Here is an 18,522-nt window from a genome sequence, read left to right as displayed (position 1 = left end):
CAGACTAGGCTTTCTCAAGCCAACATAAAGTTTGTTCACAAACTTTAACCTCATCTAGTTTTAAATGTAGTCAGTTATTTTCAAGCTGCCTCCTGATTATTTTCACCTGTAAAAGCCTTGAATCACCAGTCCTGCTGAACTGCTTGTTAACAACACAAACAGGTAAGAGAGTAAAATAATCATCATTTACTGTTAAAATTTTTTTTAAAAAATTTAAGTTTTGTGTGTTCTTATTGTAATTTATTTATTTAATAACAGGTAAACTTTATACTGTAAGCTTCATTCCCTTTATAACAGGTAAGCTTCATACTGTTTTAAATTATATATTTAAGGGACTCTGCTTTAACAATGACTTAGGATAATGATTTGTTAAAGTGTTAAAAAGCTAATACATGTATATTGTACATTAAGTTTATTAAACTAATTATGAAACAAATGTGGTACAACATGTGTTTTTTGTTATTGATATTTCAGAGTTTCGTATTTGTGAGGTAATCTTGCTGGGGTGAAGGCAGTTCATGTGACCGCTTGACATGAGAGACACATCCTGTTTTTAAAGGTGATGTTTGCATGTTTCTTTCAATGCTGACATTAAAATAGTTATTTACTGTTTCAAAATGAAAATTTAATAAAATAAGGTCAGAAGTAACAAGGTGCAGTACAAATATGTTCTTATAGCCTGAAGTGCACGGAAACAAAACACAAGCCAAATAAATCAGATAACCCTGAGTGATTTATAAATAAAATAAAATAAAATAAAATAAAGAAATTATTAAAACAATGAAAGAATTGCCAGAATTGCCAGCGTTCTGGAAACCTTATATTAATATTCAATTCAATTCAATTCAATTTTATTTATATAGCGCTTTTCACAATTGTTAATTGTTGCAAAGCAGCTTTACGTGAGTAGATGTAGAGGAGAACATTGAAAATCAATACATAGTATAAGAAGTAGAATATAGCGGCTAAGGATAAAAAACCGTGTAAGCGAGCATATTAATAATGTAACGTATACAGTAAAGTGCTAAGTTAAGCCAAAGTTGGCTGACTCTCCCTGGGACTAAAAAACCCCCTAGGAGAAAACCCAATGGGAAAAAATCCTAGAAGGACAAAAAACCCTAGGGAGAGATTAATATTTATATTTATAATATATAGACACGGTAGGGATAGGAAGCGTGTAAGCGGATTAAACTGGTTCAGCCGGTGGCCGTTGGTCGCGCATCGGTTGGGCGTCACGTTGAAGGACAGCCAGTTGATTAGTGGTGCGATGACCTTCACAGCAACAGGAACTGGATCTGTTTGTCTCATTGTCCTCAGAGTCGAGGACGAGACAGGGAGACAAAAACAGAATTCTATTAGCGTAGGGGCCGTTCGCATGTAATGCAAGTGTCATACATTATAGTGGTTTAATTCAGCTCGGTTCCAGACAGGCTAACTATTGCGGCAAGAGTAAATTACCCGTATGAGGTATGTGAGTGCTTTGTTCTAGACAAAATAACTACTGCGGGAAAAGTACATTTACTGGACATTCTATGTGAATGCTTTGTTAAAGAAGAATGCCTTAAGTTTAGATTTAAATTGTTCGACTGTGTCTGATACTCGAACATTATTTGGTAAATCATTCCAGAGCTTAGGGGCTAAGTAGGAAAAGGATCTACCACCTTTAGACACTTTTGATATTCTAGGGATAATTAAGTAACCCGAATTTTGTGATCGCAGTTTACGTGGTGGATTGTATTCTGATAGTAGCTCTTTTATATACGAGGGCGCTAGGCCATTTAAGGCTTTGTAGGTGATTAGTAATATTTTAAATTGTATGCGATATTTAACTGGTAGCCAGTGTAAAGATGCCAGAATTGGACTAATGTGGTCATGCTTTTTAGATCGAGTAAGCACTCTTGCGGCGGCGTTTTGAACCAGCTGTAGCTTGTTTACCTGATTTGCATGGCATCCCCCGAGTAACGAGTTACAATAGTCTATTCTAGAGGTCATAAAAGCATGGATAAGCTTTTCTGCATCTGATGCAGACAGCATATGGCGTATTTTTGAGATATTTCTAAGATGGAAAAATGCTGTGCGGCAGACGTTGGAGATATGACTATCGAAAGATAGATTGCTGTCAAACATTACGCCTAAATTCTTAACCGTGGAAGATGGCACCACCGTGCAGCCATCTATGGGCAACTTGTAATCTGACATATTATGTTTGGAGCGATTTGGTTCAATAATAAGTATCTCTGTCTTATTGGAGTTTAGCATAAGAAAGTTATGTGCCATCCAGTCCCTAATATCACTAATGCAGTCTGTTAGCTTAGCAAACTGGTGGGTTTCGCTGGGATGTGACGAGATGTAAAGCTGGGTATCATCCGCATAGCAGTGAAAACTTATGTTATGTTTCCTGATAATGTCTCCTAGAGGTAACATATATAACGAGAATAGGATAGGGCCTAGAACTGATCCCTGAGGTACGCCGTATTTAACGGGGGAGTGATGTGACTCTTCCTCATTTACATAAACAAAGTGATATCGATTGGTTAGATACGATCTAAATCAGGCTAACGCCTGACCACTGATGCCAACATAGTTTTCTAGTCTATTGAGTAGGATTCTGTGATCTATTGTGTCAAAGGCTGCACTAAGGTCTAGTAATATAAGGATTGAGATTTCACCACGATCGGATGTTAATAGGAGGTCATTTGTAACTCTAAGCAGCGCTGTCTCTGTGCTATGGTGGGGCCTGAATCCTGATTGGAACTTTTCATATGTATTATTATTCGCTATGAATGTGCGTAGCTGGCTTGCCACTACTTTTTCTAATATTTTAGAAAGAAAAGGTAGATTTGAGATTGGTCTAAAGTTATTAAGATCTCCCTGGTCAAGGTTTGGTTTTTTAATGAGCGGTCTAATAACTGCTAGTTTGAAAGCTGTTGGAACGTATCCTAATTCTAGCGATGAGTTAAAGATATTTAGTACCGTGTCGGACACTACATGAAATACTTCTTTTAGTAATTTTGTGGGAATAGGGTCTAATATACAGGACGATGATTTAGATGACGTTACTAATTTAGAGAGCTCTTCTATTGTAGTAGGTTTAAATGTCTCAAGATGTTCGTATGATAATCTAGTGGTCAATGTACTATTGGGTAGAGTGGTGGCTGCTTGCGTAGTTTCTATGTTTTCCCTAATAGAAATAATTTTGTTAGTAAAGAAGTTCATGAAGTTGTTACTATTGTGTTGGAATTTACTATTGGTTTCTGTTTGTTCTTTGTTTCTAGTCAGTTTCGCAACTGTGCTAAAGAGGAAACGAGGGTTGTTATGATTTTCTTTAATAAGCGTACTGAGATAGGTAGATCTGGCGGTTTTAATAGCCTGTCTGTAGTGTTGAACACTCTCTTTCCATGCTGAACGCCATACCTCTAACTTTGTGTTTCGGTAGTTTCTTTCCATTTTTCTAGCTACTTTTTAAGGGCTGCAGTATGATGGTCATACCATGGAGCTGGCGTTTTTTCAAACGGCATCCATCGTGCTAGAGCAAATGTTGTTCAGGTTTTCTATTATAATATCCAGATCTTCACGGTTATCTGCTACATGTTTCATTTGAGACAGGTCTGGAAGAGTGCTAATAAAGCTATCTTTAGTGGTGGAAATTATTGTTCTGGCTAATCTGTAGCATGTTGTAGACTGAACGGTCCTATCTAGAAGTATTGTGTATGACACAAGGCAATGGTCTGAAACGGCATCGCTCTGGGGTGATATTTCGATGTCATTAATATTGAGTCCGAGTGACAGAATTAAGTCTAATGTGTGCTTATGAGTATGCGTGGGTCCAGACACGTTTTGTTTAATACCGAGAGAATTTAGAACATCCATAAACGCACGTCCTAATGCATCTTTTGAGTTATCCACATGGATGTTAAAATCACCAACGATAAGAGCTTTGTCTACAGTGACTGTAAGCTCAGATAGGAACTCTGCTATTTCTTTAAGAAAATCTGTGTGGTGGCCCGGAGGCCTATATATGGTAGCTAAAATGAACGAAAGCTGTTTGTTGTTACGATCAGTTATTTCCATGTTTAACAGTATTATTTCAAACGAATTAAATTTTAGTTCTGATTTATGGTTTACTTTGAACATTTTGTTGTATATTGTAGCTACACCACCCCCTCTCCCTTTTAGACGAGGAACGTGTTTATAATAATAGTCTTGTGGGGTGGATTCGTTTAAACTGATGTAATCGTCTGCTTTAAGCCAGGTCTCTGTTAAACAGAGTGCATCTAAGTTTTGGTCAGTAATTATTTCATTGATAATAGGTTCTTTATTGGTAAGCGATCTAATGTTAAGAAGGCCGAATTTTAACATTTGAGTTTCATCTTTTAATGTATTGTGTTCTAATTTTATGTTAATAAGATTTGTACGAGACGAGGTAGACGGTGCTCTGTATTTATTTGTTCGAGGAACAGACACAGTCGAGATGTGTTGGTACTCTGGTAAAAAAGGCTCTATGTGCTGGGATATATGTGATCTTGACATGTCAAGGCAGCTAACAGACTGATGGGTAAGCCTATCTGTCTGTTTCCTGACCTGGGCCCTGGATAGTCAGACTATATCAAAAGTAAGACTATTGGTCAGATTTCTAGAGAGTATAGCACTACCTTCCGGAGACGGATGGAGGCCATCTCTCTTTAGCAGGTCAGGTCTTCCCCGGAAATGCTTCCAATTGTCTATAAACCCTACGTTATGCTGAGGGCACCACTTTGACATCCAGCCATGAAGAGACACTAATCTACTGTAAGTTTCATCCCCCCGGTAGGCGGGGAGGGGACCAGAGCAAATTACATTGTCTGACATTGTTTTTGCAATTTCACACACCTCTTTAATAGTATCTTTGGTGATCTCCGACTGGCGGAGTCTGGTGTCATTCGTGCCGGCGTGAATAACAATCTTAGAAAACTTACGTTTAGCATTAGCCAGCACTTTTAATTTGGATCTAATGTCAGACGCTCTGGCTCCCGGTATACAATCGACTATGGTGGCTGGTGCCTCAATGTCAACGTTCCTGAGTATAGAATCTCCAATAACCAGGGCACTTTTAACAGACGTCTCAGCCGGTGTATTGCTGAGTGGAGAAAATCTGTTTGATATTAAAACAGGAGCGTGATTTGGGTGCCGAATGTGACTATGCCGCCTGACAGTCACCCAGTTAGTCAGCCGCCTTGACTCTGAAGTCGGAACCGAGCCATGTGTATTACACTTAACACTAGGCGCACCCGAAACAGTGTTTGTAACATTAACATTAGCGGTCTTACTGTCCTCAACTAACGTTCGGATGCGCGCTTCAAGTTCAGCAACCTTCTCCGTCAGCCTTACTACTTCAATACACTTAGCACATGAAAACCCCTCTATGCTGACGGAAGAAGCTAAACTGTACATGTGGCAGGTAGTGCAGGTTACAATGACAAGCGGAGTCTTACCGTTTTCATGCTGGGCGATGGCGTCTCCGTTCGCCTGAACGCGGTCCGTGAAGCTGCATCGCGACGGGTGCTGGCTCGCAGTACGCCTCGGCCGCCTACGAGTGTCTGTGGTCAGGGTGATGTGAGGCACGCTGACTCTGCGAAGGCCGGGCAGCACCTCCTTCACAGCTTCCCGATCTGGTGTGGACAGATCAGAAAAGCATACCTCGGATGAATCCGCCATTAGATCGCCAAAGAAGGCAGGTTTAAGTAAACAGACGGTAAGAAATGCTAGAGGGCTATATGCTAAAACTGGGTGTTACTAGTGATAAAATCGTTTCGCTTAGTAATACAATTCAGTAATCGTCAAGGTAAAGTATTCCTAAGATAAACTAATAAGTTATATTATATAGATAGGAATAAGATAGTGAAAAAATAGGATTTAGCTGATAAGCTCAACGGAGCTTCGGGCTTGCGACTCCTCTCTTCGTCTTTCTCTCAGCGTCTCAATATATTGGGAGAAAGCTGTTATTTGTGAAATCAGATAATGTGCACAAAATTGAATGATCCTCGCTTCATAACACATATGCAACGATTCGATTGTGAGAGTGGTAGTCAAATCAGGCTTCTTATATGAATGCATCGAATCTTTGACTATTCTGGGTCACCCCTAATACTTAGTTGCAAACTTCATTGATAACAGAAAGTGGCATTTGAACTAAGAAGCTGTTGCGGTGTTTATTCATATTTATATTAGGCTACATTACATAGCCTACACAGATTAAAAACATTGACAATTACATTTTTTTTCCATTGAATGGCAGGCAGCTTTTAAAAGTCTGCCATGTTGAGATTACATTAAAGATTAACAGTATAGCGAACAAGTTGTTTGAATAGAATTACAAGCACATTGCACAGATTTGGTTTAAGAAAAGAAAACCGCTAGTAGTAGTAAATAATTAATACTGACGAGGCTGATGGAGTCAGGGGGTACTTAGAGTGGCCAATTACATTTTGGGGGAGGCACCTGTCAGGTTTAAAATACTTAGGAACCTTAACAAAAATAAGACACACTCAAACCACGAATGGGGTGTAAAATATTCTGCAGGGAGAATTGAGATGTCTCATTAGGATACACTAAGACTGTCTCTTAATCTGTGCTTCTCTGCGGACTGTATTTATTCAGGTTTTAATCACTGATTCACTCAGTTCATTCCGAAGGTTGAACCACACAGTCTTTCACAATTGTAACAACATTACACATTTTGATAAGTCTAGGATAAACTAGATAAAATAGGATAAACTGCCTTCTACCGCAACAAGATAGTAACTTGATGATGCAGTAACCAAAGGTAGTATGATAACAAAAGAACATTCTACACATTCTTTTACCTTGGCAGTTTCCTGCATAGCTGATTAATAAGATTATTAAGCAAAGGATTATACATTCATAAATGGTAATATAATATGTTCAAAAATGTAATAAGAAATACATTTTCCCCAACAGCACCCCTGCTGAAAAAAACAATAAATCCATTACAGAAAATTCTAATGGTTTCCATTAAAATACCAATAGGAACTATTAGCTTTTACCAACAAAGACCAATACACTGTAGTGTGTTTTGGGTCATATTCCATTAGAACCAATAAACCCCACCCCCCCCCCACCCAAAAAAAAAAACACAATAGAACTTCTGTGATGGTGTCTATTGTTTTTTATTAGCAGGGACGGCCACCCATCTGGCCCTGCTCCTGCTTCAACTGTAAAAACAATGTATTTTAGGCTTATTGGATTTCATTTATTTTAGAGCTGAATCATCAATAGGCTACTCATTTTGCTCATAGGTTGATTGATTGTGGTTCCCCTCTACTCAATGACTTACGGTGGAGCGCTCAGGTGAAGCACATGTGATTGACAGGTAAAGGACACCAGAGACCTAAGGCAGAATCACCCGCAGGACGGTCAGCTGCTGCTGCAGGAAATAACACTACAAAAGGTAAACACTTAAAAAAACTCTACACCTCTTTTTTAACCTTTTAATTAACAAAAACAGGAAAGAGGAAAAAATATAGATTAGAAAATTTGTAACACATTCTTGCAGTTTAATTATTTAGCCCAAAAGTCAGTTTTAGCAAATGCAAGTTTATCGCTGTAACATTACACGTATGAGGTATTCTAATGATAAAGCGTGCATCCTGTTTTTACGAAGCACTTTAATCTATTATTTATTAACAGTGGTATTTGAGATGAATAACCTTCCTAAAATAAATAAATAATAACTGTAGGTTGCTTGAGAAACGAAGCTTGTGTTGAATTTAGAATCATAAGTTATTTTCGTCTTTAATAAAACTTACATTACTTCTGATGATTTGGGTTAAACAGTGCCCGTGTCAACATTTAAAGAAAGCAAACTGCTATTCCCCAATACTTACAGTCTATAACAGGGATTTCAAACCTTTTTGTAAGCAAGGGCTACCTTGATGGATAAAACAACCTGGAGGGATACTTTTTGATATAGTCTACTAAAAAAAAAATTATTTTACATTTTATTTTATTTTACTTGTTGATATGTTTTAGCATTGTTTAAAATGTTAATATACATAAAATAAGCCAAGCTATTATAAAACATATGTAATAAATAGCCTGAATATTACAATTCAGATTATTAATAGAATGTGCTTTGGCGGGCACCTCACAGACTCTGTGCGTGCAACCTGTGTTTTGTTGGAGACCAATGGTCTATAAGTTACAAGATATTCAAACAGTCATTTTGGCCTACAGTCGGCTAAGTATTGATTTTATTTGTGGTAAAACCATAGCAACCACAAACTGACCATGTTCTTACTTAGTTGTAGTAAAACTGAAATACAAATGATAATCGATCCGCCAACATCTTTACTTCACTTTTACCATCATGAAACTGCACACTGTAAAAAATACTTTTGCTGCCTTAAATTTTATGGTTGAATCAACTCGGATTTACAAGTCATTTCAACTTACTATTATTTATCTTGACGAGAGATGAGTTGTTATAACTACAGGTGAGTTGTTATAACTTATAAAATTAAGTTGACTTTTCTCAACTATATTTTATAAGTTGTGACAACTCATCTCTGTTGACATGACTTGTAAATCTCAGTTGATTTAACAAAAAATTTTAAGGCAGCAAAGTATTTTTACAGTGCATGGTTAATTGTCCTAAGGGTCAGAATATCAATTTAAATAGAATCTGACTAAAATTCCTTCACAGCTATTTGTTTCTAGATAGTGTTTTGACTGAATTTGTTTTTATTAGTGGCAATAATATCAGAAAGGACAGTTTTTTAGTTTTGGATGGCTCCCTAAATACCAACTGGCATTTTATCCAATTTGTATTATTAGGATTTTTCCAAATGTTTATAGGCCAGTGGTCTCCAACATGGTGCCCGTGGGCACCGGATTGCCCACAAAGTCTCTGAGTTGCTTGCCGAAGCTCATTCTACTACTATTCTTAATTTTTATATATATTTATTACATATTTTTTATATTAGCTTGGTGTCTTTTTTATATGTTAACTTTTTTAACTGTTAAGCGTCGCCTTCCCGAATACGAGACACCTGAATTTGCATCAATATTGTTGATGTAAATTTTAATCTATCACTACAAACTATATATCGTTGGAAAGGTCTAAGCCTCCAAAATAGACATTTCAACAGTGTTTTATAAAATAAATTATGTAGGGAGAGTAATTGATTCATTTATGAAGAGAGTGTTCCTCAAAACATTTATATCCTTAGTCACTGTCCCACCAGCATGATGCCTATATTTACTTCAATGTTTGCATGTGAATTCTTATCTAATCCTGACAAACTGTGTATCGTATGAAAGTAGATTAAACTCAATAGGGTGGGTTAATGCCTAAGAGGTTAAACAATGGTATATCAAAAGAGGAGCCCTCCAGATTGTTTTTTTTTTCATTGTTGTAGCCCTTGCTCACAAAAAGGTTGGAGGCTGTTATGGATACTTTTATCTGAATCTGCTGTACACGTTCCTTTAAGATTGTTTGGCTTGTAGCATTATTTTCTTTATACATATCGGAATATTTTTGAGTGCTGTGACAATTCTGCAGATCTGTTTAACATGTACAGCTGTTTTTCTCCTGCTTCTTAATTTTTTTTATTTGACAAAGCAAAAGCAAGTGAACTTGTGAGGGATGTTTTTCCATGCATGACAAATCAGTGAGCAGTTTTTTTTTTGTAATTTTGAGCAGAGTGCAAGGAAAAGTTTGTCATCAGCCACTTTACATGGAGAAGTAAATTATGCATTCATTTACTCACTCACTCATAGGCAGATATGTAGCAGTGAGCATGCATTCATTACTCTCACTGCCCTGTCTCAGATCTTCCCCAGTCTGGAGGTATCTGCACCCCGGTGTGCATTATGATGGAGAACAGGTCCTCATGTCAGTTGGAGCAGCTGTCATGTGCATGTCTCTTGGACTCTGACTGCCACTGGATGATCCGCAATGGCATGAGCGCCCCAATCAGACACAGAGCCAACGGTGCAGTGGGCGCCTTGTGCAACAGTCCTAACTGCTTGGTTGCCACCAGGCTTGACAGTTCCCAGCAGGATCACAATGGGCCGGGGAGGGTACTGGTCACCGGAGGGGCCGGATACTTTGGATTTAGGCTGGGAAAAGCTCTGGCCCGCCAAGGGGTCTCCGTCATACTGCTAGATCTCCACAAGCCACCTTGGGACATCCCAGATGGAGCTGTCTTCTATCAGGTAAAGTGAAATTGGAGATCACAATGGTAATGTTGGTTGAATCGTATTTGCATCTAGTTGTTGAGGGGCTATAAGGTATCAAAAGCAGGTGCCAGGTGCAGAGTATGCAAGGCAAGGTAGGACGACGGCTTCAAGTTTCAGCACAAGTTTGCATGACTCTTCGATAACATGCTCAGATGTCACAGAGAAACCTGCTGGGCTACAGGAAGATCTGTGAAAGTGCCATATAAAACCGAAACAGCCATGTCGTTCATTTAAAGCTATTCCATCCATTCTGGTGTGGAGACGCCATATTTTCCTTAAAAATTTGGCTTACATGTAGCTTAACTGGTCTTTTTTTACAGTCGGCTGCATAAGAGTTACAGTGCTTCTGTCCTGGTGACCTGGGGTCTGATAAAAAAGCAATCCTAAAGGCAAATTATTAACTGCTTAGCTAACGAATTATATGATCGTTTTTACACTCTCAAAAAAGGTACCAAAAGGGAAAAAAGTTGTCAATGGGGTGGTACTAGTGTTGTCAAAAATATCAGGTTAATGAATTAAGTATCCAAGTTGATACAATCCCTCACAGTTATCAGACTGAGGATATTCAGACAGTATTTTAGCTAACAAGAAAATACTTTGACTGTGGTGAAATATAAATCAACCCAGATACTGTTGTGCTTTAAGTTCACACAAACATGTCATTTATTAGCCCTCATGTCGTTCAGTGAGGTTTATTTTCACATTTGCACTATAATCTGTTTATCATATAAATGTTAATGTGTTAACTAATATGAACTAACAAAAAGCAATACAATTGTTTAATTACTAGTTGATCTTTTTACTGTTATACAACTGTTTATGCTAGAGAATGATAAGATACAACTTTTGATTTTAATAAGTAAATGTATTAGAAAATGTTAAAAATTTACATTACATTAATAAATGCTTAGGGGTAGGGGTAAGGGGTCAAACAGAGAAAGAGGTCTGCAATAACATTGCAGTCTTGTTAAAAATGTGAAAGTGAAAAAATATCTGCCTCGTTATATTTGTCTTATAATAAAATTATAATTAAAAAAGTTTAAGGCCTTAATGCTGTGGCAGATTTCCCCTCATAGTACCGAAAATGGTACAGAATACTGGAAAATTACCAGGTATAGTCCCGAAGTTAGAAATTGTAGTACCGTGACAACACTAGACGGTACCTTTTTAAAAAGTACACTTTTGTGCATATTGGCCCAATGCTGGATTAAAAATAACTCAGAATTTTTTTAGAGTGTGTAGCGATCTTTAAATTGGCATTGATGTAATTTAGTCTTTGTGTATTTACTTCAAGAATGATATCCGGGATTTTGATGCCTTGTATAAGGTCTCTGCAGGAGTGAATGTTGTATTCCACACTGCTTCCTATGGAATGTCAGGTCCTGAACAGGTAAGTGAGAGTCATAACTTCGTGATCATAAATACATGTCCTAAGAGCACCGCTCATGATGAAATTTTGTGATGAGACATCCATTGATCCATTTTCTCAGTAACTCTTTCCTGCTAAATGTGTGCTTATTTTCGCAGTGATATTCCAATAGTACCAGTTGTTGTTAGTAAAAGATACATTGTGTAAACGGGAAAAAAATAGATTTTTACCGTTTTGGAATCCATTCATCCGATTTCCGGGTCTACCACTTTTAGCATAGTGTAGCATAATCCATTGGATCTGATTAGACTATTAGCATCACACATAAAAAGAACACCAAAGAGTTTTGATGTTTTTTTTCCTATTTAAAACTTGACTCTTCTGTAGTTACATTGTGTACTACGATCGACAGAAAATTAAAAGTTGCGATTTTCTAGGAAGATATGGCTAGGAATTATACTCTCATTCGGCGTAATAATCAAGGACTTTGCTGCCTTAACATGGCGGAGGCGCAATGATATTACGCAGTCCCCGAAAATAGTCCACTGCCATTGAAAGTTACTAAAGGGGCTATTTTCGGCTGCTGTGTAATATCATTGCGCCTCCTGCAGCCATGTTACGGCACCAAAGTCCTTGATTTGAAAGTAATCAGTGTTATTTTCTTCTTCTACAGCTAAGGAAAAAGCAGGTTGAATCCATCAATGTTGGCGGCACAAATAATGTGATAAATGGTGAGCTATTGGCAGTTTTAGTATTCTTACTGTATGTAAAGATTTATTATCTAAGCGAATCTGTGTGATATCACTTTTTGTTGACGTTCGAAGTGTTTTCAAACAAAACGGAGTGTAGCTAACTCCTCCCCCTCCCTTCCTTGCGAGTCATGAACGCGCCCAACCCCCATTCCCAAATCCTTCTTGTAGTTTATTTGCTGGAACACTTTGTTATGTTTCATGGTGATAGGTTTGACCACTTTGTTTTGATTTGGCTGTGTTGTACAGAGACTGTGTTTTTTTACAGTGTGTTCAGAGGACAAGCAGCTACCAGATAGTGAGGAGATGTTTACCGTATGAAACAAAGAATGTTTTATGGCCTAAAATGCGTGAATTCGCTTAGAGCACCTTTAAGGAGATTCAAATTGATCCAACAAACGCAAACAAACACGACATTTTAAATTGGCACTTTCACACTACACCAATAAACTTACATACACGAAGCATATAGAGTATAACAAACAATTATCATCAGTTATCATTTCTTTCACACTGATGTTAATAACTTATTCTGTTTGGTTGAAGGACAACAAATATGCTGCAAAATATCTTTACAAACTTGAGAAAAAATAACTTTTAAACTTAATAAAGATTTATGTATTTTCTTTTTAAAGAAGACAATAAAAGCAATGCTGTACCTGCCTTTATGTCATATTTCTACCAATAGGCTATTCTACCTATGTTCAATCTACTTAATTAAAACACACCAACCAATGCCAACAAAAGTAAACAGGGCAAATGAATCTGAATCATTGTGCATCAGCATTTGCAAAATAAAGCTGTGTGCATATCAGCGGCGACTTTATTGCTGTGTGTCGCCAATTTATGTTATAAATGAATGAGTAACCCATCCTCTCAGTAACTGAAGAAAGGCAGATGACGTGAAATCCACTACTTGACTTCCATTGGGAGTCGCTGTACACCATACACTGTTAAAAATGATGTCAAATCAACTTATATTTTATGTTACTAAAGCAATATCCCTCAAAAAGGAGTGTAATATAGCTCTATATCATCAAGGCTGTGATAAGGCCAGCGGCACAAGGCAAAAAGTCACACGTTTGTAAAATGAAAACTCGAAAACAACAACGGAGTGATTTTAAAAGCCTCTTTGGTGAGGAACTACTTCCTTCCACTATTTGAAAATCAGAATGACAGGTAACCCTTTCAGCCATTTGTTTTGAATGGCATAATAAATTAATACACAGTTTAGCCGTTTCTCAGTTTCTTGGTCACAAAGTTTAGTTTTAAGATAATATATATATGTGTGTGTGTGTGTGTGTGTGTGTGTGTGTGTGTGTGTGTGTGTGTGTGTGTGTGTGTGTGTGTGCGCGTGCGTGCGTGCGTGTGTAATATTCAAATCTGCAGTCCAATTGTAAAGATAGAGCCTATTTGAACATTTGCATCAGTGTTCGCTTACCCTGCTGACCACAGCTTGATCTCGGACTCTCATAATATCCCGCTGGCTCAGATGTATCCGTGTTTGATGGTCAAAAATGAGATTTTATTTTTCAAATCAAATTTATTATTTGGTCTCATGAATCTATTACTTGTTTCTTTTATTCCAATTTAGTCTTTTTTGTTGTAATTGTTTTGGCGGAGATAAAAGCTCAATTCCATATACACAAATAATTTTTCATTTAATCTTAACACAGTACAGTCAATCAGCTTTTACTGTACTTCGTTCTTCTCAGTACTACATAAAACAGAATATTTACGTGTTTTGTATTGTCACCAATTTTTTTAATAAGTCAGAGTGACCTTTTGCGTGCTGACTATAAATTTCAGTGGTGAAAGTGTCATACAGTATAGTGGATGAATATCTGCTCGGTTCCGGACAACAAGCTAACTATTGTAGCATGAGTATATTACCCAAACGAATTATGTGAATCCTTGGTTTTGATTGGTATTCACAGACTGATTCACATACTAGGGAACTTGTTGAGACACACGGAAAGTGTTTAAAAACAGCGTTTGTGCCAGTGGATGTGTGACCATCCGCTCTGTTGGCAGCTTTTTCCAGTCAGAGATATGAGTGACCGTACGGCTCAAGTGGTTTACCTCCCTCACTCATTCTGTAATCACCAGTGGCGGAATGATACCTAAACGATGCGATTACCGTGAAGATACTGGTGGAATATATCACGGCTATCAGCCAATCACATTTGAGAACCAGAAAGAACTGTTATATAATTTAATTGAACAAATTAAGTTAAACAAATTCTGCTGCTTTTTCTAAGTTATATCAACTTATCACAAATCAAAACTTAAAATAGTAGGTTGAATTGACATGCAAAACCAAGTTGTTTTAACTTCATGCTGCATTTATTTTTACATTGTAGGTGGAGTTTCGCGTTTGTCTACCTGCAAACAAGGGTGCTGCAATACTACTTCAGCCTTAAATTATTCAGTCTACCTTTTCAAATATTAAGATTAGACAAAAAACAATTTTAATTCTCATATTTCTATTTCATCAATATCTCAGAAAAAATCATAATTGTCTCTGGTCTGGGGGGGCAGTGCCCCCTTGCCCCCCAAACTCCATCTATACTCTACGCTTCCTGTCACTAACGGTCATTGTCGCTCATGTCAATGGAAGTCACCAAGCTTCCCTTGAAATGAACCAGATTGTGTCACTCTCCTGTTGCTGGTCACTGGCTGTGTGCACACAGCTTAAAGATTCAAAATGTTCTTTGTCTGGTTGTATGGTTCTATACAGACTATCCACAGAATCTTTCTGATGGTAAAAAAATAAAAAAATGGTTGGATAAAAAATAGATATTTTGACTTGAAGGAACTAAAGAGCGTAAAAATAGTAAAGTATGTTGTACTAGATCTTATAGATATTTTTTGTAATTCTTTTGATATTCTCAATAAAATGAGGTACAGCAGACATCTCATAGCTTTTGTAGCTACATTAGCACAGAAAGTAATCCCATAATTTATTGCTCAGTGATTTTTTTCAGTAATTTCTATTAAATTTTTCTAAACTCATGTTCTGAAGGATTTATGTGTTTTTAGTTTGTATAGAGCGAGGCATTTCAAGACTGATCTACACCAGCACAGTGAATGTTGCATTTGCAGGCAGACCTATTGAGGATGGAGATGAAGAATCAGTTCCGTGTGTACCACTGGAAATGGTGAGATAGATGCTGTGGATGATTTATTTTGCATTAGGTGATACATCAATAGACTTTGATATTAAAACTTACAGGTAGAACCAGCCTACTGCAATAATCTATTTTTTAATGGTGCTTATTAAATCAGTTAACTGTTTTGCTTATTTGAACAAACCCCTACACTTTAGTATTAAACTTTAATGTATCTTATCCCGCAACATTTGTGCTCCACATTAGAGAAAGCTCTGCTGGGGCAGTCTTTTTTTTAAACTGAGCTATAAAACAGCTTTATTCTACAATGCACATCCAAGATATCCAAGGTGTGCTGCAGAAATGTTACATTAGCAAAAGGGAGAAGGAACATTCTTCTCCCGAACTTTGTTACATAAACTTTATTTTGAGTTTGCATTAACGTAATCAGTAGAAAATTAGATAAATAATATTTGCCGTCCGAGGGGACTTTTAACCCCAATCCAGAGTACTCCCCCCCCTTAAATAAGATAGATGTTTCAGCTGAGAGTTAGGCGATAGGGTGGAGAAGGGATGCTGCAAAAACTGTCACGGGACAGAGGTGGGGGACGGCTATATATATGGACACCTCTTCGTGCTGATTGGTTGGATTACATGACCATGCTCCTCCCAAACTTCATATAATTTTTCTACTGTACAACATTTCTAAAGAAAATCAAACGGAGGGATAGTTGGGCCTTTATAATTTTTAACTTTTATAAGCAATGATTATCAGATTGCATTGTTTATAGTTCTTTGCTTCTCTGTCTCAGCACATAGATCATTACTCTAGGACTAAAGCTATTGCCGACAGCATGGTGCTTGCTGCAGACGGAAGAACAATTAAAGGTATGCACATGGAAACTTGTTGGTTTCTGAGATCAATCTTATTATTCTGTACAACAGCAATGAGCGCAAGTGGTAACAAGTGTGTGTGTGTGTGTGTGTGTGTGTGTGTGTGTGTGTGTGTGTGTGTGTGTGTGTGTGTTTGTGTTTGTGTGTGTGTACCTGGTAATTATCACGTTGTGGGGACCAATTGTCCCCACAAAGATAGGAATACCAGTGTTTTTGTGACCTTGTGGGGACATTTTGATGTCCCCATGAGGAAACAAGCTTATAAATCTAACAAGATGATGTTTATTGAAAATCTAAGGTACAAGAAAGGTTTTTGTGATGGTTGGGGTTAGGGAATGGGGCAGGTAAGGGGAATAGAATATACAGTTTGTATGGTATAAAATGCATTACGTCTATGGAATGTCCCCACAAAACATGGAAACCAGAATGTGTGTGTGTGTGTGTGTGTGTGTGTGTGTCATTACTAATGAGGTACTGAGGTAATGGCTGCTATGGTAATGCAACCAAACCCAACCAAACCTGCTGACACTGGGTTAAATTTAGACCCAGACTTTACAACAAAGGCAAGAGCTCTATGAATTCAACACTAGGGGAGAAAACACCCAAAGGTTAAAGGAATAGTTCACCCAAAAATGAAAATTCTGTCATTACTCAGCTTCATGTTGTTCTAAACTTGAATGTGTTTCTTAATTCTGCTGAACACGAAAGAATAGATTTTGTTAAATGATAATAGAGTTGTGACGTTCGCGAACGAACCGATTCTTTTGAACGGCTCATTAACATGAACGATGGGAGCCGAGTCGCGGCTGGAGGGGAGCCGTTCTTTCTGTCGTTCTTTTTTCCTATGCGTGTTTCACACAGATGCACACAAATTAGCTCCTCCGCGAGACAGAACAGTTATAGGGGGAGGGGTGCACATGATGATAGTTGTGCACGCATCGTTCACGTGAGAACTCCAGTGGAAAAAAAACGGTGTGCCCCAGATGTCCTATTTGCAAAGTTTACCGTAATAATAGTATTAATAGTGGACTGTATGTAGACATTTATTTCCATTTTATTTATTCTAATTTGTGGAAGAGTTTGTAGTAAAAGCTGTTTTGCACAGAAATTCATTGCAGCCGGATTTTTTTTTAATGTTTATTTGTGAGTAGGTATTGTATGAATAACATAAGTCAAAGTAGCTTTACACATACACACATTTTGTACTAAAGGTAAATCCAAAATAGTGATGTCACTGTCTAAGCAGAGGGCTTTTGTGCAACACTATGGAATATAGTCCACACATGACAAATGAGGTTAAAATCAATATTTCAGAATAATTTAAACTCAGATATTGGTGTGTGATATCTGAACTTAATTATTAGACTACAAATCTCACCTCATCATTCCTCCTAGTGATTATTTCCAGGATAAACTGAGATGCCCCTAAGCTGGCTTCCTAAAACTGACTAAATATTTTAAAGAGCCAAAAGAGCCGTTCTTTTGAACGGCTCTTTGAAAGGAACGGATCGCAAAGATCCGGATCCCCTCAAAGAGCCATAAATCCCATCACTAAATGATAATAAGCACACAGTTGATGGTAACTACTGACTTCAATAGAAGGAAAAACAAATACTGGAAGTCAGTGACTACTGCCAACTGTGTGCTTGCATCATTTATCAAGATGTCTTCTTTTGTGTTCATCAGTACAAAGAAACTCATACAGGTTAAGAACAACATGAGGGTGGGAAAATATGACAGAATTTTCATTTTTGCATGAACTATCCCTTTAAAGTTTTCTTATAGGTTATTTGTTGGGCTGTATGGTTTCATTTAGTACCTCCATATAACCCATATAACACATTGTTTTCTATGAGTATAAGCACACCGTCCGCGGCGTCCAGCTACAACTCAGGAAGTTGATCAAATCCCAGAGCTAATGTTATGTGTGTATTTGGTCCCAATGCTATGATTGGACAGCTTCATTCCTCGTAATTACATGTTGGGAAATGTTTTAAAACCATTAATGTGTACAAATAGCAGCCAAACACATATATGTTTGAGCCACAAAAGATTCTGGGTGCTAAAGATGATACACATAAATGACAATACCTATAGTAAAGTAGAAACAAAACTTAAACTCGACGTGACTAAATTACTGTATACAACACAGTAAGCGCGC

The 18,522-nt window shown here is 37.5% G+C and overlaps 1 protein-coding gene across 1 annotated transcript in view; it reads left to right on the top strand.

Moving 5' to 3' along the window:
* Positions 1 to 253: 253 nt before the first annotated feature.
* The window catches only part of sdr42e2 (short chain dehydrogenase/reductase family 42E, member 2), a 32,613-nt gene continuing 14,344 nt past the window's right edge, over positions 254 to 18,522 (top strand). The window contains exons 1-7 of the mRNA XM_065269187.1: positions 254 to 297; positions 7,296 to 7,447; positions 9,830 to 10,215; positions 11,534 to 11,629; positions 12,282 to 12,339; positions 15,400 to 15,518; positions 16,280 to 16,355. Coding sequence (XP_065125259.1) covers positions 9,871 to 10,215; positions 11,534 to 11,629; positions 12,282 to 12,339; positions 15,400 to 15,518; positions 16,280 to 16,355 — 694 coding nt within the window. The 5' untranslated portion in view covers positions 254 to 297; positions 7,296 to 7,447; positions 9,830 to 9,870. The remainder of the gene's footprint in view (positions 298 to 7,295; positions 7,448 to 9,829; positions 10,216 to 11,533; positions 11,630 to 12,281; positions 12,340 to 15,399; positions 15,519 to 16,279; positions 16,356 to 18,522) is intronic.

The sequence above is a fragment of the Paramisgurnus dabryanus genome, chromosome 3 (assembly GCF_030506205.2).
Source record: "Paramisgurnus dabryanus chromosome 3, PD_genome_1.1, whole genome shotgun sequence".
NCBI classification, from domain to species: Eukaryota; Metazoa; Chordata; class Actinopteri; order Cypriniformes; family Cobitidae; genus Paramisgurnus; species Paramisgurnus dabryanus.
Note: the sequence above shows the minus strand (reverse complement) of the source record. Positions and strands in the feature narration are given on the sequence as shown.